General features: G+C 37.9%; 2 protein-coding genes across 2 annotated transcripts in view; both read right to left on the bottom strand.

Annotated features, from left to right (window-relative positions):
* The window catches only part of LOC119077320 (arabinose-proton symporter-like), a 31,323-nt gene that overhangs the window by 3,242 nt on the left and 3,884 nt on the right, over nt 1–24,197 (bottom strand). The window contains exon 4 of the mRNA XM_037184500.1: nt 10,919–10,922. The gene's annotated coding sequence lies outside the window, so the exon portion shown is untranslated. The remainder of the gene's footprint in view (nt 1–10,918; nt 10,923–24,197) is intronic.
* LOC119077315 (fasciclin-2-like) overlaps nt 22,935–24,197 on the bottom strand; it is a 385,563-nt gene continuing 384,300 nt past the window's right edge. Inside the window, exon 8 of the mRNA XM_037184485.1 lies at nt 22,935–23,073. Coding sequence (XP_037040380.1) covers nt 23,071–23,073 — 3 coding nt within the window. The 3' untranslated portion in view covers nt 22,935–23,070. The remainder of the gene's footprint in view (nt 23,074–24,197) is intronic.

Genomic DNA, 24,197 nt, shown 5'->3' with positions numbered 1-24,197 from the left:
ACTTTATTGAGATGCTCTTAAGTATTTAGTTAGAATAATGATTACACTTGAAATAAAAAGAAACTATTGAGTCGTTACACTACACTGTGACCTCAGCCGACTTTGAAAGTGAACTAAAGTTCTGTCATTACGATGATACCTTTCTCTTATACAAACATTGTCTGCTAAATTAATGTATTTGAGAACGTTCGAGGTATATGTCGTCAGCACCCCCACCTTTTTGGGCTGGTGTTTTCGTTGCTGATTATTATGAGCTATGTTTTGTGCTTTCGAATGACGCTATCCAAAAATTTTGTGCTGCTCAGGCACCCGAGCACAAAACTACTTTCTGGTCAAAGCATGTCACTTTGTATGGGAGACCCCTAATATATCAACTGCAGCCAAAATACATTTCTAGGACTAAAATGTACACATTATGTGCTGACGATATCACCCCACCAAAAATTTTGTGCTGCTCAGGCACCCGAGCACAAAACTACTTTATGGTCAAAGCATGTCACTTTGTATGGGAGACCCCTAATATATCAACTGCAGCCAAAATACATTTCTAGGACTAAAATGTACACATTTTGTGCTGACGATATCACCCCACCAAAAATTTTGTGCTGCTCAGGCACCCGAGCACAAAACTACTTTCTGGTCAAAGTATGTCACTTTGAATGGGAGACCCCTAATAAATCAATTTTATTTAAAATACAATTCCAGGACTAAAATGTACACATTATGTGTTGACGATATCACCCCACCAATAGTTTAGTGCTGCCACCTGTGTCCAGCACAAAACTACTTTCTGCTCAAAACATGTCACTTTGCATACATAGAAGACCCTTCACAATTTTGAGAGTTTGTTTTGCATGCAACTGAATTCTTGCACAATAGCCTGAGTCCATTGTACATGCAACAAGAGGCTTGCACAATAGTTAGAATTCATTGTGCATGCATCTCGATGCTTGCACAATAGTTTGAGTTTATTGTGCATGCATCTAAATGCTTGTACAATAGCCTGAGTCCATTGTGCATGCAACAAGAGGCTTGCACAATAGTTACAATTCATTGTGTATGCATCTAAATGCTTGTACAATAGCCTGAGTCCATTGTGCATGTAACAAGAGGCTTGCACAATAGTCAGAGTTCATTGTGCATGCATCTCGATGCTTGCACAATAGTTAGAGGTCATTGTGCATGCAACAAGAGGCTTCATTGCATCTCGATGCTTGCACAATAGTCAGAGTTCATTGTGCATGCATCTCGATGCTTGCACAATAGTTTGAGTTTATTGTGCATGCATCTAAATGCTTGTACAATAGCCTGAGTCCATTGTGCATGCAACAAGAGGCTTGCACAATAGTTACAATTCATTGTGCATGCATCTAAATGCTTGTACAATAGCCTGAGTCCATTGTGCATGTAACAAGAGGCTTGCACAATAGTCAGAGTTCATTGTGCATGCATCTCGATGCTTGCACAATAGTTAGAGGTCATTGTGCATGCAACAAGAGGCTTGCACAATAGTTAGGATTCATAGTGCATGCATCTCGATACTTGCACAATAGTCAGAGTTCATTGTGCATCCAACAGAATTCTTGCACAATAGTCAGAGTTCATTGTGCATGCATCTCGATGCAACTCTGACTATTGTGCAAGCATCGAGATGCATGCACAATGAAGTCTAACTATTGTGCAAGCATCAATATGCATGCACAATGAACTCTGACTATTGTGCAAGCCTCTTGTTACATGCACAATGGACTCAGGCTATTGTACAAGCATTTAGATGCATGCACAATGAACTCTGACTATTGTACAAGCATCGAAATGCATGCACAATGAATTCTAACTATTGTGCAAGCCTCTTGTTACATGCACAATGGACTCAGGCTATTGTACAAGCATTTAGATGCATGCACAATGAACTCTGACTATTGTGCAAGCATCGAAATGCATGAACAATGAATTCTAACTATTGTGCAAGCCTCTTGTTACATGCACAATGGACTCAGGCTATTGTACAAGCATTTAGATGCATGCACAATGAACTCTGACTATTGTACAAGCATCGAAATGCATGCACAATGAATTCTAACTATTGTGCAAGCCTCTTGTTACATGCACAATGGACTCAGGCTATTGTACAAGCATTTAGATGCATGCACAATGAACTCTGACTATTGTACAAGCATCGAGATGCATGCACAATGAACTCTGACTATTGTGTAAGAATTCTGTTGGATGCACAATGAACTCTGACTATTGTGCAAGTATCGAGATGCATGCACAATGAATCCTAACTATTGTGCAAGCCTCTTGTTGCATGCACAATGACCTCTAACTATTGTGCAAGCATCGAGATGCATGCACAATGAACTCTGACTATTGTGCAAGCCTCTTGTTACATGCACAATGGACTCAGGCTAGCATCGAGATGCATGCACAATGAACTCTGACTATTGTGCAAGCATCGAGATGCATGCACAATGACCTCTAACTATTGTGCAAGCATCGAGATGCATGCACAATGAAGTCTGACTATTGTGCAAGCCTCTTGTTACATGCACAATGGACTCAGGCTATTGTGCAAGCATCGAGATGCATGCACAATGAACTCTGACTATTGTACAAGCATCGAGATGCATGCACAATGAACTCTGACTATTGTGTAAGAATTCTGTTGGATGCACAATGAATTGTAACTATTGTGCAAGCCTCTTGTTGCATGCACAATGGACTCAGGCTATTGTACAAGCATTTAGATGCATGCACAATAAACTCTAACTATTGTGCAAGCATCGAGATGCATACTCTGACTATTGTGCAAGCCTCTTGTTACATGCACAATGGACTCAGGCTATTGTACAAGCATTTAGATGCATGCACAATGAACTCTGACTATTGTACAAGCATCGAGATGCATGCACAATGAACTCTGACTATTGTGTAAGAATTCTGTTGGATGCACAATGAACTCTGACTATTGTGCAAGTATCGAGATGCATGCACAATGAATCCTAACTATTGTGCAAGCCTCTTGTTGCATGCACAATGACCTCTAACTATTGTGCAAGCATCGAGATGCATGCACAATGAACTCTGACTATTGTGCAAGCCTCTTGTTACATGCACAATGGACTCAGACTATTGTACAAGCATCGAGATGCATGCACAATGAACTCTGACTATTGTGCAAGCATCGAGATGCATGCACAATGACCTCTAACTATTGTGCAAACATCGAGATGCATGCACAATGAAGTCTGACTATTGTGCAAGCCTCTTGTTACATGCACAATGGACTCAGGCTATTGTGCAAGCATCGAGATGCATGCACAATGAACTCTGACTATTGTACAAGCATCGAGATGCATGCACAATGAACTCTGACTATTGTGTAAGAATTCTGTTGGATGCACAATGAACTCTGACTATTGTGTAAGAATTCTGTTGGATGCACAATGAACTCTGACTATTGTGCAAGCATCGAGATGCATGCACAATGAACTCTGACTATTGTGCAAGCATCGAGATGCATTCACAATGAATTCTAACTATTGTGCAAGCCTCTTGTTGCATGCACAATGGACTCAGGCTATTGTGCAAGAATTCAGTTGCATGCAAAACAAACTCTCAAAATTGTGAGGGTCTTCTATGTTTGCAAAGTGACATGTTTTGAGCAGAAAGTAGTTTTGTGCTGGACACAGGTGGCAGCCCTAAACTATTGGTGGGGTGATATCGTCAGCACATAATGTGTACATTTTAGTCCTAGAAATGTATTTTGGCTGCAGTTGATATATTAGGGGTCTCCCATACAAAGTGACATGCTTTGACCAGAAAGTAGTTTTGTGCTCGGGTGCCTGAGCAGCACAAAATTTTTGGTGGGGTGATATCGTCAGCACATAATGTGTACATTTTAGTCCTAGAAATGTATTTTGGCTGCAGTTGATATATTAGGGGTCTCCCATACAAAGTGACATGCTTTGACCAGAAAGTAGTTTTGTGCTCGGGCGCCTGAGCAGCACAAAATTTTTGGATAGCGTCATTCGAAAGCACAAAACATAGCTCATAATAATCAGCAACGAAAACACCAGCCCAAAAAGGTGGGGGTGCTGACGACATATACCTGAACGTTCGGATTTAGTAAACTGAAGTCAACGTCAATTTGTTTCAGCAAATTGTCGGATACATCAATTAGTTCCAACAATAAATTATTTTTGAATAAATCTCTGGGCAGGAGCTCCAGCTTGTTGTGTGGTAAAAATATTTTCCTTAAATGTACATTTGTTTCGAAGATGTGTTCATCTATTGTCTTTAATCCGCACATTATCGTTACAGTTTCCAACAAAACATTATTTTTGAATAATGAATTTTTGGGTAGCGTTAAGTGATATCCCATTTTTGTAAATAGCATTGAAACTTCTTTCAGTTTTCTGTTTGTTTCGAATATGCGTTCGTCGATTTCGGTTACGTTTGAACTTAACGATACGATTTCCAATAAAACATTATTTTTGAACAAGTTCCATGGAATGAATCTGATTGGTGCATTTAGAGTAATTTGAGTCAGTTCTGTGTTTGTTTCGAACGTGCGACCGTCTATTTCTGTTATACTAGAGATCAATCTCACCATTTTCAACATCAAATTTTTCTGGAAGAAATTCCAGGGAATTTTTTCTGTTGGCGATATTTCCAGACTGACTTTCTGCGTTGTATTTGTTTCAAATGTATTTTCTTCTAAAAATGGAAACCTACAGGTCAAATCTACTTTCTCCAATAAAAAATTATTTTCTAAAAAATTCCAGGGAAGATGTACCACACCGTCCAGAAGCAGTTTGACTTCTTTCAGATTTGTATTTTTTTCAAGTATTCGATCGTCTATTTCACTGCTGTGATATCGTAAATGTAACGTTTCCAAGAGCGAATTATTGTTCAATAAATTGCTGGGAATCTCATCCATGACGTGCAGACGAACTTCCTTCAGATTTGTATTTGTTTCAAATGTGCGACCGTCTATTTCTGTTAACTGAAAATCTAACGCTACTTTCTCCAATAAAATATTTTTTTCGAATAGATTCCAGGGAAGTTTGACATCCGACAGTGTCAGTTCGACTTCCTTAAGCTTTGCATTTGTTTCGAAAGTGAGACCGTCTATGTTCGTCATATAGCGCAATGCTACTTTTTCCAACAAAAATTTATTTTTAAATAAATTCCGGAGAAGATTTTCCGGCTTAAAAGGTTCCTGACTGACTAGTCTTAGTTGTGTCGTTGATTCTTCTATTCTAAAGTCTAGCTCGACTTTTTCCAATAAATGATTATTTTCAAATAAAGTCGTGGGAATGAATTCTGGATCAGCTAAACTTAAATAGACTTCTCTAAGCTTCAAATTTGTGCGAAATGGTGCAGCATCAAGCACCGTAAGTCTAACAAAATCAAGAGAAATATTTTGTAAATTTGGATGATTGCTGAACGAATCGTCTAGAAAGCATTCCCGCCCTGATTTAATCTTCATTTCTACCAAATGTTGCAAATCTTTCAAACATGTGTTCGAGAGGCGAAGCTTCGATTCACCACTGTCCGGGTCATCAACTTCTAACATCTTTACATTTCGGAAAGTCTCTCCGATTCTACTTGCTTCAAGAAACGTCGTGATGTTTGTAATGCGAATCGATTCAACATCATCATCTGTTCTACCTTCCAGATTGGAAATACTGTCGGGATGCGATTCGTTTCGTTTCGTTCGGACATTCAACAGGCGACACGAATAGCTGTAAAAACAAAAGTTTCATTTTTAATTTTTGAAACTGACTGTTTCAACCGAACAATGACTCACGTGCTTCTGAAGTATTCGAACCGACAGTCGAAAATCTGCAATTCAATAATTTCCAGAATCCAGCGTTTGAACAACTTCACGTTAGTGTACACCGAAAATGAGTCTAGAGTAATATGACCGGTCTCATTCACCGTAACCACTGACATAATGCCATACTGGACCCAACGTGAACGAGAAACGACAAAGAAGCCTCCACCTGTGTCACCTTTGTTCGGAACACCGCCTCCGGCAGAAAATGTCCGCAATGACGAAATAGTTGATGTGACCGTCTTCATCAATAAACAGTGCGACGGTGTCGTACAGGTTTTCATGACATTTGATCTGGGAATTAATTGCATTTTGCCATTTTCTGCATAGCCCCAACCAACAATACGACCTTCAACGTCATCAATGGTGACGTCATCGTCCGGCAAACAAATTGGCTGAATGTACAAACTGAAAGTGACATCGTGGCTCAGAACTAAAATTGCAATGTCAGCGTCAAAATCGCGACTCCACTGATACCAGTCGTCATGAACGTGAATTTTAGACACGTCTACAGTTTGTGCACCTTCCTCGCTGTCTGCTGTCAGATTGTACGCTCCTAAGCGTACTGCAATATCTTTAGCACGATATATTATCGACGTATCCTTTAACTCAATGCAATGAGCCGCTAAAAAAGAATTAATTGATTCGGAGCGATGCAAAAGAAAGGACGACTGCACAGTGCACTGACCTGTGAGGACATGCTTCTTCGATAATACCGTTCCTCCGCAATAAAACCAGTTTGGGTTTTTTGTGTATAAAGCGGCAATAAAAGGCCAATCGCCTCTGCGTGACGGCTCACCATTGAGCACCACAGGAATATTGCTTTGTGTCATTGAGCCGCATTCCACATCAATCGATTCGACAATTTGAACAAGAAAAACTGTTAAAATGCACACCATGCACACCAGACTGGCGAGGCTTTGAAAATCGATCCGAAGAATGTTTTTATATTTTTTAGCCATTTCGTGCAATTAAAGTTTTTATTTTTAAATCAATTTACGCGTCAGCTTCTCACGAACCACCAACAATTAATGACAACATGGGAAAAAACTTTATTCTCACTAATCGCAAATACGACCTGAGGTTATCACCTTAACACATATAACAGCAGAGACTTTGGGATTCCCAAAAATTAGCGTCCACTTATAAGCAGCTGTGTTATCATGAAGAATTTTTTAGCAAAATACTTAAAATTGAAGTTTTCTCTCCGTTTCATGAAACTGAATAAACCGTGGACACCTGGGCACGGTTATTGTATTTCCACATCTAGTTTTTCCCTTTTTCCAACCGACAAAACAAAGTTTGGGTGAAATCAACGCACTTCAAGCGAAAGTTCTTCAAATGACAGCTGTCGCCAAATAGAGTACTATTTTGTATGCAAAATTCTTCCAGATTGTTTTACAGTGCAAAAATTTGTTTGATACACTGTCCAGTTCAGTACTCTATTTAGGGTACCACTCATGCTGTTTCCGTAATGTGTACGTAACAAATTGAGTGGTTTATGAGTTAATTTACTACTTAATTAATAGTTGTCTGCACGGTGAACGGCAGTATTCCTAACCCTTAGCGGATCAGATCTATTTTGGATCTCTGCTAAAGGTGAATTCATTTTGGTAATGTTGCCAGCAACACATTTTCTTGTGACTAATGTTGTTGCGCCTGCAACGTTTTTATGGGACCGAATAGTGAACGTGCTACTTGACTCTAACGAATTCAATATGTGCGGAACATAACGAAACTAAATTTACATGAAACTGAAAGTAGGAATACGTGTGTAACTGCACCGGTAACTGCGCATTGACGTGACCTTCAGTGTGTTTATGCATTTGGCCTGACGAACTGTCAAAGATAGTCTTGACTTAACGAATTTTAAAACTGTTTTCGTTCTGTTGAGTACACTGTTGTAATTAGAAATACCAATCACGACCACACGGGCTATTGAAACGAATTAAAAAAATTGAAAAACCTTAAAATTTACTAAAATAAAAACAAAAAAATTCTATTTCGATATTGCCAAAAATTCCACTTGATTAAAGCCAACAGTAAAACGATAAAACTAAAATACTAAACACATACAACTAACATATCAGGACCTTTAGTGAATTAAAAAAAAGTAAAATAAAAAATCTTCAAAAAAGTTAGAAAAGGAAAATTTTGAAAATTAAAAAATCGGTTCATTAGTTGATAAACATTTGAATTTTTAAATTAAAACTAAAAAAAATTAAAATTAAAATTCAAAAGATAAAATTGTGTCGTAGGGATAAAATATTTTAAAAAAAATTGTTGCTTAAACCAGACACTAGGATAGTAATACACTGATGACCTGTTAGTTCTTTAAAATTGATAAAATCCCTTTTTCGCTTACCAATTCACACATTTAGCCACAATTGATCATTTCTCATACATCGGTCGTACATTTATGACAATTGTTGTAAGAGACGATTACGAAGCCGGTAATTATCAATATTTCAATCAAGTACTTCAAATATTAACAGGACAACCCATTCGACCCATTCTTCAATGACTCAAAATAGTGAAAATATACCAATAATTTGTGTGTCAAATTTTGCAAACAAATAGAAACAGAGACGACAGACAGCTCGTTTTCCTAAGACGGAAATGTTCAACTGATTTTTTCTTTTTGGTTTCTAATCGAAAAATGTGATTTTGCTACGTCTAAAGTATAATTTTGAAGAGTTTTAGCGTTGCAATACTATGTTAAATGGTCTTAAGATAAATATTTTTATCGAATTGGGCAGTGCACGGCGCCATTTTGTTTGTTTTTTTTTCGGAGTAGTTACTCCGAACTAACAGTTTTCAATAAGTTTCTTAGAAGCCGGTTCGAATAACCGAAAATTGTGCTAAAAAAGAAATCCAGTCGGTATTTGAAACAAATCCGCAATCATGTTTGGGGTGACACAATGAGTTGTGAGGTTGTGGTGCCTAAAACACCCGCTCAGAACGATAGTAGTAAGCAATGCATTGCCTGGCAAAGTTCTATTCTGAATTTACCAGAGAAATGAGAGATTGACACCACTGCACTGCACCACTGCAATCCGCATGTAATAGTCATTTAAATAACAAGAGATACAAAGTTGAAAAGCTCAGTTCTCGCGGTAATTTCGTTGATCTGAGACGAGTCCGAGGTTAATAAACACACGCAAACTAGACTTTTCAAATTTTTATTTCCTGTTATGCAATTCGATGAAAAGAACTATTTACGAGCCGCAAGCATGTAAAATCATTTTACATGCCTATGCACTGTAAAGTGCACTTTACATCACTGCTTGTGACAGGGAAAATGCACTTACCGTCCACAAACATGTAAAATTTGTTGCGTCACTGCTTGTAAATATTTGTTTAGGCACGTGTGATTACTCCACTCGCCTTCGGCTCGTTCCGCAAACCTCACACTTGCCTAAACAAATATTTACAAACAGTGACGTAACATACTATGACACATCTCCTACAGAGATGTAATGGATTGTCAAATATATACTTTACAACGCCATGGCTGTAATGGATTCCTTGTTTGGTAGTTCGTGCGTAAAGTTGTGTACATAACTCGGTATAAAAATGACAAACCACATTTGTGTGTGATCATCGACCTCGACTGTTCTTTTCACCTTTTTATTCCCAGTTACGTAAATAACCGATTTGGATAGAAAGAGAATACATCCTACGACGCTAGTGGTGCCGAGCATTTAAAAATCAAGATTAAAATATTGCGATCACAGACTCTGATACCACAGCCGTGGAACGTGTTCTTCACAACGTGTTCTTTGAGAACCGTCATTTGAGTCACGTGACACAAAGAAAAGGAATGTGCCGCGTGTTATGCCCTCACTTTTTGATTATTTTTAGAGTTAAAATCAAGTGAAATGAGACAAGATTTTTGATATCGTTAAAGGTTAGAGAAAAATTTTGTTTATTTTTTTTTGAAAAAGAAGCGGGAAATTTGTTTCAATTCTAAAACCTAAATGAATTAAGCTGAGAGTGAATTTTGTCAATCTCAGTTTACGCGTTGTTATTACTGAATTATTAATTGCTGAAAAAGTTTCTATTTTTTAATTGTTAAGTGGAAATATTTTAAGATTTTTTTTGTGTTTCCTTTTTATTTGACAATTTTTTTTCTATTTATTATTGTTCACGTGACGAAATGTGAGATGAGTTTTTTCTATTTACTAATATTTAAAAGAAAAAGAAAACACTAAAAAATGACATGATTATTATGCTAGTTAATTTAAATAAATAAAATGCAAAAAAAAAAAGAAATTAAGAAAATTTTTACTGTTATGTTTTAAACTACGATGATGACGAGTGAAATTGAAATAATTATTTTGTCGTGTAAATAAGAAAACAAGAACAAGACGAAGAAGAGAAGATATCCTTTTTTGGTATTTAAATAAAATATAAAATCTTTGAAATCAAACGAAAAAACACTTTTTTTCAATGAGGTTGCTGATTCAGAAATGGCGCACGTGGCGTAACAACAAACTGACACAACCAATTCTATGTTTTAGAGAAATAAAATTCTGGAAATAAAGGTTGGTATAATACACACAATATGAGTGACATATCCACCATGTTAAAACTGCCATACGATTTGACAGATGTTATGTGTTGTTTCTTCGCCGTTTGTCAATGAATGTTTGGTGTTTCTTGGACTATAGCGGCGTTAGGCAGTTAAAAACGATGGTTTGTTTACAATATTTCGAGCTTTGGATTGGCTCTTCTTCATAGTGTAGTCGATAACGCAAATTTTGTAACAAACGATTGGTTGGGGACATCGAAAAAAATAGTTTTCTGAAGAAGAGATAAAACATTCCACCTCACCCTTCCACTTCAAAGTTTAAATGCATATGTCTAAATGAAAGTTATAACAAAAAAAATTGGGTCGCAAGTGGCAGATGTTGAGGAAAGAAAGTTTTTAAAATTGTGAAATATATTGCTTTAAAGAATGGAATTCAAACGGAAGAAAGTCGAATCATCTGCCACTTTTTGACGCAATTTTGTTTTTGTTATAAGTTTCTTTCTAAAAATTTTCGGGTAAAATTTTTGTTGATCAAACTTTCGCGTGCTTTCCTCATCAGCTGCCATTTGTGACGCATATCTTTTTGAGTGTCGAATCTGTAAGCGTCACCTACACCGATATCAGTTCTTTTGTAAGTGGATAACAGGACTTGCGTCACTGTAAGTGGTTTTGGGCGATATCAGCACTTTTGTAAGTTTTGATTTTTGAGAATTTGGTCAGATAATAGACAATCATGTTGTGCAGTTTGAACGAAAATATTCTTCTTACAAAACTGTATAACTTTCTCTTTGATCTGAACCTTCGAGCTTTCATTTGACGAAAATCGAATATTTTACGAAATTCGGAAATTTGACGAAATTTGAAAATTTGACGAAAATCGAAACTTTGATGAAAATCGAAAATTTGACGAAATTCAATTTGACAAAAATCGCAAATTTGACGAAATTTAAAAATTTGACGAAAATTTATCGAATTTCGAAGATTTGACGAAAATTTGTCGAAATTCAAAAGTTTAACGCACCTAAAACACTCATTGCTACAAAATAAGCGACTTTTCAGTGAAAAGATGAAACACGCATCGACTATAATGTGAAACTCTATAACTCTATAACTTTTAAACGAACTTTCTATCTGCCATATTTTCTGAGTTATGGGTCCTAAAGCTTAATAGCTTAAAACGCTCATAGCTCCGAAATTATAAGATTTTATGAAAATTCCTTCAAATTTGTTTAGAATTACGCCCTTGACATACCCTGAAAATTTCAGCCAAATCCACCGGTAAATTCAAAAGTTTCGTTGTAACAAAGTGACAAAGGTTGGTAAAATTCGTCAATTTCAAAATGTATGAAAATCCATTTCGTCATACAAATTTTCAAGTTTTGAAATTTAATATCTCGGCCAAATCTTAACCTTATGAGGCGTGTGATGGCTCGTTGAACTCGTATGGACGCCTAGATTACGAATAAAATAAGTGGGGGTAGTAGGAGCGGAGGGGGAAAAGTCAAAAAAGTTGTGTCTTTTTGTTCCTCAGTCCTGCGGAAAAAATTTTTGACAAATTTTTCAGTGTGAACGGACTTGTGTCACGGCCCTTCACTAACGTAGGGCCATGATTATATACGGATCGCAGAGAAATGATAACTTAGTACTACTGTGGCGAGATAGAAGGAGCATGTCGAATAAAAATGGCACTTCTCTTAAGAGAATTCGCATGTAATTCTCTCCCATACCGCCACAGGCATACCAACTTATCATTTCTCTGACGGATCGATATACTCCAGAAATAATTTGTTTTAGAATGAAATTAAATGTTCTAAGTGAAATTGGCACATGGTCCGCGTAATATGTGGCTTGAAATTTTTTTAAAGCAAAATACCATTATTCATCATGCAAAATTCGGTTTTTATTCTGAACAGGAAAGCATAGCGTGATCTATTACATTTTGACAAAACTGCTACTGCGGGACATGCTCAATTGAAACTATTGAGTCGTTACTACACTGGTATCTCAGCCGACTTTGAAAGTCAACTAAAGGTCGGTCAAATCTTTTCTCAGGACTATACTTTTCTCTAGTACAAACATTGCCTGATAAATCAATGTATTTGAGTACGTCCGGATTTAGTAAACTGAAGTCAACATCAATTCGTTTCAACAAATTGTCGGATACATCAATTAGTTCCAACAATAAATTATTTTTGAATAAATCCCTGGGCAGGAACTCTAGCCTGTTTTGCGGCAAAAGCGTATTTCTTAATTGTACATTTGTTTCGAAGATGTGTTCATCTATTGTCTTCAATCCGCAGCTTATCATTATAGTTTCCAACAAAACATTATTTTTGAATACATTTTTGGGTAGCGTTAAGTGATCGTTAGTTTTTCTCGCATTTCTAAGTTTTATGAAGACCATTTTCAGTTTTCGGTTTGTTTCGAATGTGCGTTCGTCGATTTCGGTTACGTTTGAACTTAACGATACGATTTCCAATAAAACATTATTAATGGCAGAGTATTTGGGTAAAATGATAAGACGTTGTGTGGTTGGTTTTACGATACGAACTAAACTTTATTCTCGTAGTTGTTCCTAATATAAATGTAGCTAATTGACTCTATGTACATGATATAAAGGTGGTGAATATGAACATAGTCGGGTTCCTCTCAACACCCTCACTTTTTAAAATTTTTGATTACTCCTTTGATGAAAATTTAATTGAAAGTTTAAGCAAAAATACCAAAAAGAAATTTATTCAAAATCGTACTCGATTCAAAGAATGCAAAAAAAAAACTTTAACGGATTTACTCAAAAAAATTGACTGCAACGCAAAATGAATGAAAAAAAATTTTAAAACCACAAACCCATTTCCTTGGTACAAAATTCGTGTTTGTCCTTGGTTACAGCCTTTGTCAAATTGTCTGCAGCCATTTCGTTTGTTGAAACATGATCAATGGCAACAGTACCATCTCCTACTTTTTCGCGTATATAATGATGACGGATGTCTATGTGCTTTGTACGTTGCCTGTATCCATCGCATGTTGCCAAATCTATTGCGCTTTGGTTGTCACAAAACAGCTGAACTGTTTCGTTTAAACTGTTGTCCAATTCGCGACCAAATTGTTTCAACCAAATTGCCTCTTGAATACATGACGCCAATGACATATATTCAGCTTCCGTACTTGATAAAGCGACTGTTTGTTGTCTTTTGCTATACCAAGAAATAGCTCCATTTGAAAACTTGAAAAAATGCCCACTGCACGAACGACGTTTATCCACATCCGATGCCCAATCCGAATCCGTATAACCGATCAGATTTCCGTTGCCTTGACTCGAATAGTGGAGCTTGAATTCGATCGTTCCTTTGAGATAACGAACGATTCGCTTCACCGCTTTCCAATGAACTGCTCGGTGTTTTTGATTGAATCGACTGACATCGCTGACGGCAAAGGCAATATCCGGTCTGGTTCCCTGCACCAGGAACAATAAACAACCAACGAGCTCTTGATACGGAACACTTCCTGTAATATCGACATCCTCCTCCTCGTTTGTTGTTGAATTGATCGATAGCTTTTGGTTAACGTCGCTCGGTGTTGAAACTGGTTTGCAATCCTCCATTCGAAAACGACTCAACACATCTCTGATGTACGCTGATTGATCCAATCCAATCCCGTCCTCGGTGTAGGTGATACGGACGCCAACACAATTTGTAGCTTGCCCCATTTCTTTCATTTTGAAAGTTGAACTCAACGACTTTTTTAACTTTTTCAAAACCACTTCGTCTTTCCAGAATATAAAGATGTCGTCGACCCAGATTGCCAACAACAAATCCAACGATTTCGTATAAAAAACGCACGGGTCCATTTTCGATTGGTTCAGACCGAATGACTTTAGCGCTTTTACCAATTTGATATTCCAGACACGACCAGATTGTTTCAGGCCGTTGATTGCCTTATTCAACTTGCATACACGGCTTGTACCATCTTTGAAACCTTCAGGCTGTTCGATGTATATTTCCTCTGTCAGGTCACCTTGCATGAACGCCGTAACTGCATCCATTTGGTCGATCTTCAGTCCATTTTTCACCGCCAGTGCAATGAGAAATCGTAGAGACGTGTGACGAACGACCGGCGAGTATGTTTCGATGTAATCAACGCCATATCGTTGCGAACAACCCTTCGCAACCAATCGTGCTTTGTGACGAATTACGTTTCCTTTATCGTCTCTTTTCAGTTTGAAAACCCATTTGGTCTTCACAGGCTTTCGACCAGGCGGCAGATTAACCAAATTCCAGGTGTTGTTTTCGTCCAACGAATTAATCTCATCTTCCATGGCAACCTTCCATTCACTTGCATTATGGCTCGAGAAAGCTTCTTGAACTGTCAACGGTTCAGCATCTGTCGGTTGTACTTTCGCTGATAAAACGTAACGGTTGAGCTGCTGATGCCTCACAAACATTGTCGCATCGTTCATTTCGCTTTCGTTTGGCTCGTAGTTCGGATCCGCCATAGTGTCATCGAATGATTCCTCCTCATCCGAAAATTCTAGACCCGAATTGTACTCATCATCGTCCGAACTCGACGACTCTTCGATGACAACACCCGATTCGTTTCCATTTGATCGTTCCATGTCATCGACTTCGATTTCCCTCACTGAAACGAATTCATTGTTCGGATTATCGATCGGGTCAATTACCTTTTCCAAAAATATCACGTCGCGACTGATTAGCAACTTCTTGGTAATTGGATCGATGCATCGGTAGCCTTTACGGTCGTTGTCCATCCCAACGAAAATTAACTTCTTTGACTTGTGGTCCCATTTCTTCCGTACTTGCTTTGGAACATGAACCATAACGTGCGAGCCAAACAACTGAAGCTGGCCCAAATCGACTTTCACTCCTGACCATACTTCTTCCGGTGTACTTCGAGGATGAGCAGTGCACACTGAACGATTAATGAGGTAAACTGCCATATTCGCCGCTTCTGCCCAGTAAGATTTGTCCAGATCGGCATCGAATAGCAAACATTTTGCCCGTTCAACTATGGTTCGATTCATTCTCTCGGCGAGACCATTTTGCTCCGGTGTGTACACTACAGTACGTTGATGCTGTATTCCACTTTCCACACACACTGTATCGATCGACTTATTGCAAAATTCCAGGCCATTGTCCGTGCGGAATATCTTGATTTTGCGGTTGAATTGATTTTCTGCCCAAGCTTTGAACACCAAAAATTTCTTTGCAACTTCACTTTTTGACTTTAGGAAGTAGATGAAAATTTTCCGGGAAAAATCGTCGATGAACGTAAGAAAGTAGCGCGCACCACCAATAGAAATCTTTTCCATATCGCCACACAGGTCTGCATGAATCATGTCCAGAATATTTTTCGTATTCTTCTTGTACTTGTTGCTCTTGAACGGCAGTCGACTTTGTTTACCTAATGCACAAATCTCGCACGACTTCAACAATTTCGAATCGTTTTGAAATTTGACTCCATCCACAGCTCCATCACGCATGCTGCACATACTTTGATAATTCAAATGGCCCAAACGACGATGCCACTTCACCAAATTGTTGTTGTTTACGTTCAAAAAATTGCTGTTTACAACAGCTGACGACTCGAATTTGTATACACCATCTGACTCTTTGCACTGAATAACAACATCATTGTTTCGGTTGAATATCGTACAGCCGTTATGATCAAAAACCACTTTGTTGCCATTCTTCACTACGCTCGACACTGATAGAAGATTGACCGATAAATCTGGTACGTGTAGACAATTTTTCACATCGATTCTGTTGTTTGAAACATTCAAATCCAAATTGCCCATACATTTAACGTCCAAATTTGAGTTATCAGCAGTCATCACTTTATCGACATTGCTCTTCGATTTGTTCATAACAATGTCTCCATACGGTGTCATATTTCGTCCACTACCACTATCAACATACCACTCGTGCTTTCTCTTTTCATCCTTAACTTGAGCTGAAAACGCCGTTGAAAACACCACTTTGGCCGTAGTATTTTGTTGATTCGATGCGTGAACAGACGAACCAGCAGTTCCACTTTGTGATGAATTGTTTGATTTTTTCTCCTTCTTGCAGTCGATGGCTTTGTGATTTCTCCCACCACAATTGAAACACGAAAAACCTTTCTTGCTCTGTTTCGGCTTCGGTTTCTTATTCGTATACAACACATTCCCTTTCACATTATTGGCGCCAATTTCCGAATCGAGCAATTTTTGCTTTATCATGTCGGCTGTTATTTCAACGCCACTTCCTTCGATGCTCATGATAAACGGCTTGAATTCCTCTGTTAATCCAGCCAGCAAAATCGATGCTATCCATTCGTCGCCAATTTCAAATCCAATGCTGCTTAGCCTGTTTGAAATGTTCATGATTTCCTCCACATAGGATTGCATAGAATTCATCTCTTCCAAACGAACAGACATTAGGGCGCGCAACAAACCCGTTCTCCGCAGTAAACCTTTGTCCTCGTACATGTATTCGAATATCCTCCAAATTTCCAGCGCACTTTTTGCTTTACGAATATGAACCACCAATGACTCGTGCACACTTAGCGATAAAATCGACTTCGCTTCGATGAGTTTTTCAGGATCATTTTCACAAGACACATCCGGTAAATTCGGCTTTGGCTTTATGCTTTTATCCAATTTCTTTAGTGCGAAATAATTTTCCATTTGGAATTTCCAGTAATGAAAATTATCCGATCCCGTTAACTTCTTGAGATCAAATTCAGGTTTCTTCGCCATATTCGTAGATCACACAAAAATATTTGATGAAATTTGGCCCAATTTGTAGATATATGCAAATTATTCGAAACTTTTTAAATAATTTTTCTTTGTTTAAAATTATTTAACTGGCCTGCCCATAACCTAATGGCAGAGTATTTGGGTAAAATGATAAGACGTTGTGTGGTTGGTTTTACGATACGAACTAAACTTTATTCTCGTAGTTGTTCCTAATATAAATGTAGCTAATTGACTCTATGTACATGATATAAAGGTGGTGAATATGAACATAGTCGGGTTCCTCTCAACAATTATTTTTGAACAAATTCCAGGGAATGAGTCTGATTGGTGCATTTAGAGTAATTTGAGTCAGTTCAGTTTGCGTTTCGAACGTGCGACCGTCTATTTCTGTTATCGAACAGAACAATTTTAACTTTTTCAACATCAAATTATTATTGAATAGATTCCAGGGAAGTATTTTCAGCCGCGTTAGTTTCAGACTGGCTTCCCTTAGTTTCGTATTTGTTTGAAATGTCTGATTGTGTATTTCGTCGCTCTGATATCGTAAATGTAACGTTTCCAAGAGCGAATTATTGTTCAATAAATTGCTGGGAATCTCATCCATGACGTGCAGACGAACTTCCTTCAGATTTGTATTTGTTTCAAATGTGCGACCGTCTATTTCTGTTAACTGAAAATCTAACGCTACTTTCTCCAATAAAATATTTTTTTCGAATAGATTCCAGGGAAGTTTGACATCCGACAGTGTCAGTTCGACTTCCTTAAGCTTTGCATTTGTTTCGAAAGTGAGACCGTCTATGTTCGTCATATAGCGCAATGCTACTTTTTCCAACAAAAATTTATTTTTAAATAAATTCCGGAGAAGATTTTCCGGCTTAAAAGGTTCCTGACTGACTAGTCTTAGTTGTGTTGTTGATTCTTCTATTCTAAAGTCTAACTCTACTTTTTCCAATAAATCATTTTTTTCAAATAAAGTCGTGGGAATGAATTCTGGATCAGCTAAACTTAAATAGACTTCTCTAAGCTTCAAATTTGTGCGAAATGGTGCAGCATCAAGCACCGTAAGTCTAACAAAATCAAGAGAAATATTTTGTAAATTTGGATGATTGCTGAATGAATCGTCTAGAAAGCAAACCCGCCCTGATTTAATCTTCAGTTCTACCAAATGTTGCAAATCTTTCAAATATGTGTTCGAGAGGCGAAGCTTCGATTCACTACTGTCCGGGTCATCAACTTCTAACATCTTTACATTTCGGAAAGTCTCTCCGATTCTACTTGCTTCAAGAAACGTCGTGATGTTTGTAATGCGAATCGATTCAACATCATCATCTGTTCTACCTTCCAGATTGGAAATACTGTCGGGATGCGATGGATCATGTTTCGTTCGGACATTCAACAGGCGACACGAATAGCTGTAAAAACAAAAGTTTCATTTTTAGTTCTTGAAACTGACTGTTTCAACCGAGCAACGACTCACGTGCTTCTGAAGTATTCGAACAGACAGTCGAAAATCAGCCATTCAATGATTTCCAGTATCCAGCGTTTGAACAACTTCACGTTAGTGTACACCGAAAATGAGTCTAGAGTAATATGACCGGTCTGATTCGCCGTAACCACTGACATAATGCCATACTGGACCCAACGTGAACGAGAAACGACAAAGAAGCCTCCACCTGAGTCACCTTTGTTCGGAACACCGCCTCCGTTTCCGGCAGAAAATGTCCGCAATGACGCAATAGTTGCTGTGACCGTCTTCGCCAAGAAACAGTGCGTCGGTGTCGTACAGGTTTTCGTGACATTTGATCTGGGAATTACTTGCATTTTACCATTTTCTGCATAGCCCCAACCAACAATACGACCTTCAACGTCATCAATGGTGACGTCATCGTCCGGCAAACAAATTGGCTGAATGTACAAATTGAAAGTGACATCGTGGCTCAGAACTAAAATTGCAATGTCAGCGTCAAAATCGCGACTCCACTGATACCAGTCGTCATGAACATGAATTTTAGACACGTCTACAGTTTGTGCACCTTCCTCGCTGTCTGCTGTTAGATTGTATGCTCCTAAGCGTACTGCAATATCTTTAGCACGATACATTATCGACGTATCCTTTAACTCAATGCAATGAGCCGCTAAAAAAGAATTAATTGATTCGGAGCGATGCAAAAGAAAGGATGACTGCACTGACCTGTGAGGACATGCTTCTTCGATAATACCGTTCCTCCGCAATAAAACCAGTTTGGGTTTTTTGTGTATAAAGCGGCAATAAAAGGCCAATCGCCTCTGCGTGACGGCTCACCATTGAGCACCACAGGAATATTGCTTTGTGTCATTGAGCCGCATTCCACATCAATCGATTCGACAATTTGAACAAGAAAAACTGTTAAAATGCACACCATGCACACCAGACTGGCGAGGCTTTGAAAATCGATCCGAAGAATGTTTTTATATTTTTTAGCCATTTCGTGCAATTAAAGTTTTTATTTTTAAATCAATTTACGCGTCAGCGTCTCACGAACCACCAACAATTAATGACAACATGGGAAAAAACTCTATTCTCACTAATCGCAAATACGACCTGAGGTTATCACCTTAACACATATAACAGCAGAGACTTTGGGCTTCCCATATAGCAGCTGTGTTATCGTGGCCGAACGATAGTTAGCTGGTGTCTCGCGAGTCCTTTACTACAGTTTAAAAACATTTATAGAGACAACTTTGACATACGTAAGAACATCCTTTCAAATAGACCTAAAATTTTAATTTATGTCTAGAGCCGAATAGCAGCCCCAGTCCAAGGTCCTAAATTTAAAACTTTCTCAACAATATCCGATGCCCAGTCTGGTCCTGATTGTACACTGTACATATTCACTACAAACTCCATTCCGTATGTCCTGTACTTTGCACAACACAGGTGCATTCTGCCTAAGGATTCATATGAAGTCAAAATTATACCTAAGTCCCTCACTTATGAAAGCCCAGTGCCGCCCTGAATTGATCAATCAAAAACTTTTTTTTTAGTTAATGGCAAAAAATGTAAATTTTTTTCTTGAAAATATTATCAGCAGAAAAGTTGTGTTATTTCCACTAATTTGATCTACTTCTATTCTTCGCCAGAAAAGAGTGTTGTGATTAGTGAAATTAACAAAAATTTCGAAAAATTCTCCTAAACCAGTTTAAAGCTAAATTATTGTGCGGAAATCTTTTGTGTGATCTGAAATCGCCCAAAACCACTTACAGTGGAGGTGTGACACAAGTCCTGTTATCCACTTACAAAAGAACTGACATCGGTGTAGGTGACGCTTACAGAGTCGACACGCAAAAAGATATGCGTCACAAATGGCAGCTGATGTGGAATATACGCGAAAGTTTTGTCAACAAAAATTTTACCAGAAAAATTTTAGGAAGAAAATTATAACAAAAAAAAATTTGCGTCAAAAAGTGGCAGATGATTCGGCTTTCTTCCGTTTGAATTCCATTCTTTAAAGCAACATATTTCACAATTTGTTATAATTTCCTTCCTCAACATCTGTCACTTTTTGACGCAATTTTTTTTTAAATAATTTTCTTCCTAAAAATTTTCGGGTAAAATTTTTGTTGACAAAACTTTCGCTTACTTTCCTCATCAGCTGTCATTTGTGACACATATCATTTTGCGTGTCGACTCTGTAAGCGTCAACTACACCGATATCAGTTCTTTTGTAAGTGAATAACAGGACTTGCGTCACACCTCCACTATAAGGGGTTTTGGGCGATATCAGCTCTTTTGTAAGTTGTGATTTTTGAGAATTTGGTCGCAGATAATAGACAATCATATTGTGCAGTTTGAACGAAAATATTCTTCTTACAAAACTGTATAACTTTCTCTTTGATCTGAACCTTCGAGCTTTCATTTGACGAAAATTGAAAATTTTACGAAATTCGAAAATTTTACGAAAATAAAAAAATTGACGAAAATCGAAACTTTGATGAATATCGAAAATTTGACAAAAATCGCAAATTTGACGAAATTCAAAAATTTGACGAAAATTTATCGAATTTCGAAAATTTGACGAAAATTTGTCGAAATTCAAAAGTTTAACGCACCTAAAACACTCATAGCTACAAAATAAGCGACTTTTCAGTGAAAAGATGAAACACGCATCGACTAGAATGTGAAACTCTATAACTTTGTCTTTTAAACCAACTTTCTATCTGACATATTTTCTGAGTTATGGGTCCTAAAGCTCACTTCAAACGCTCATAGCTCCGAAATTATAAGCCTTTATGAAAATTCCTTCAAAGTTTCTTAGAATTATGTCCCTGACATACCCTGAAAATTTCAGCCAAATCCACCGGTAAATTCAAAAGTTTCGTTGTAACAAAGTGACAAAGGTTGGTAAAATTCGTCACTTTCAAAATGTATGAAAATCCATTTCTTCATACAAATTTCCACAAATTTTCAAGTTTTGAAATTTAATATCTCGGCCAAATTTTAACCTTATGAGGCGTGTGATAGCTCGTTGAACTCGTATTCTTCTTCTTCTTTTTCAGCCTGTTTCGATCCACTGCTGGATGTAGGCCTCTCCAACTTCTTTCCATTTCGTACGATCCATTGCCATTTGCTGCCAGTTTGTACCTGCAATATTCTTAATTCCGTTTGTCCATCTCTCTGGTGGTCTACCTATAGCTCGTCTTTTATATGGTCGCCAGTTCATGATCTTTTTGGTCCAACGTTCGTCTGTCCTTCTTGCAATATGTCCCGCCCAGCTCCATTTCAGAGATGCTATTCTTTCCATGACATCAACGACCCTGGTTTGTTGTCGAATCCATTGATTCGTCATTCTGTCTCTGAGTGTTATTCCAAGCATACTCCGTTCCATGGCTCTTTGTGTCACTCTCAATTTATCTTCGGATGCTTTTGTTAAAGTTAACGTTTCCGCTCCATAAGTGAGCACTGGAAGGACACAAGTGTCGAAAACTTTGCGTTTCAGACTATTATTCATTTTGCTTTTGAAAATTAGTCTGAGTTTTTCGAACGCTGCCCATGCAAGACCAATCCTACGTCTTATTTCTGCAGTTTGGTTGTCCAGACCTAACTTCAGTTTATGTCCTAGATATACATAGCTGTCGACTCGTTCAATGACAGTGTCACCAATTTTGATTTCTCTATCGTCCCCGATGTTGGTCATGACTTTTGTTTTCGATAAGTTCATCTTGAGGCCAACTTTGCTCGCCTCTTCACTTAACTGTTGTAGCATAAGCTGAGCCTGACCTAGATTCGCTGCTATCGGTACAATGTCTTCAGCGAAGCGGAGATTGCTCAGGTACTCTCCATTTATCTTTATTCCCATTTTACTCCAGTTTAACTTCCTAAAAATACTCTGCAGAATCGCCGTGAATAATTTCGGTGAAATGGTGTCACCCTGCCTTACACCTCGGCCAATTCTGAATTTCTCCGTGCTCTTATGAAGTTTTATACATGAAGTAGCATTTTTGTACACATATCGAATTGTGTTGGAGTACCTTGAGTCTACTCTACATTCGTCTAATGCGTCCAATATCGACCATGTTTCCACTGAATCGAAATCACCTCATCACCTGCATCACCTGCTAAAGCACCCAACAACCAAAATTTTTTGTTCCACAGCACCCAACACTCGAAACAAAAGTTCATAGAAATCTGAACTTGAGCATCCAACACTCAATACAAAAGTCGGCGCGCCTGCAAAAGATACGCTATCGTTGCATGTAAACAAACATTGTAGCCGCATCTGATGTGAAGATTGTCATAAGATGTACTCATATGTCTAAAATTATTTTCGTGGTCAAATTCAAAACTTCTTTCGGTGGAAGTACTTTGTTGCGTGTTTCCGGTGAAATGAAATAGTTTTCCAGTCTTAGTCTTAGGTCACCTTTCAAATGCCATCATTAGTTAAAATGGCTCGACATGGTCTATTGCGCCTTCAGCGTGGATTATTATTGAGAGTACAAGGCTAAAGGCTGATCGTATTTACATATTGTATAAATGATACGCAAAATTGTTCGAGTTCCACGAATGAAAAGACATTTCGTCCAACAAATTTTTTAACAAATGAATCTTGTTGAATGGAGTCATATTTGATTCTTAATACCACAGCACTGGTCATGATATTGGATAAATTTGAGTTTGTAAAAGATTTTTCATGCTTCGGGGCCGAAAATGAGGGCAATTTTTCGAATTTTCTCGGGTTTCCGGCCCTCTGCATGAAAACTTACATGTACACCTGTTTGGAACGGTTGATTTAAGGAACTTTCGCTTGTAAGCCTCACTTTGTTCGGCCTACAATCAGCGAAATTGCCTAAAATCAATCGTCCAAAACAGGTACACAAATAACCATTTTGTTGCCATCATTCCGAAAATCAGCCGTAAAAGCCCTAAAATTGGTCTTTGTCAGTAAGAAGAAGTCAAGCCTCTGTACTAGTCTCACTAAAAAGGACCAAGAAAGGTAGAAAAACTAGTAAAATTTCGTTTTTTAAGGAGAAGCTAATTTGTTATGTTTTCGAAAATACTTGAAGAAATGCCCCATATTCCAACAGCGAACCAAAAAATATTTAAATTTACGTATCGAAACTGTATGTTTGCTGGATGCGCTATTGAAATACCTACAAAATGAGCTATCACAACAATAGCTCGAAAAAGAATTCACCCAAAAGAGATGACTTTCTCGATTACAAGATTCTTGAAAATTGCCCCTCGGTGAAACTTGGAGCTATACCAAAACGGCGGTAAAACATTTTTTTAAACTTTTTTTAAATTTTTATATGTTCTAGTAGACCCTCTAGATGCCGTACAGAGTGAAAACTCTGCAAAAGCATCTGTAGATTTTTTTTGGCTATGGCCCATAACCCAAAATTTTTGAAAAATTGGCGGCGCAATTTTTAATTGACTTATAAAAAAAAAATTGCTGATTATTATTGCTAGTGCGAGGGCGAACCGCGGTAGGGCGGAGTCCTCAGTTCATCTTCAAGATACGGTACTTTCAGACGTAACCTCACTTTAGTTTCGTTCATTCATACATTTGTATGGCGTGTTTTTAACG

This window comes from Bradysia coprophila, unplaced genomic scaffold, assembly GCF_014529535.1.
Source record: "Bradysia coprophila strain Holo2 unplaced genomic scaffold, BU_Bcop_v1 contig_235, whole genome shotgun sequence".
Taxonomy (NCBI): Eukaryota; Metazoa; Arthropoda; class Insecta; order Diptera; family Sciaridae; genus Bradysia; species Bradysia coprophila.
This window is presented reverse-complemented; position numbering and strand designations above follow the sequence as displayed.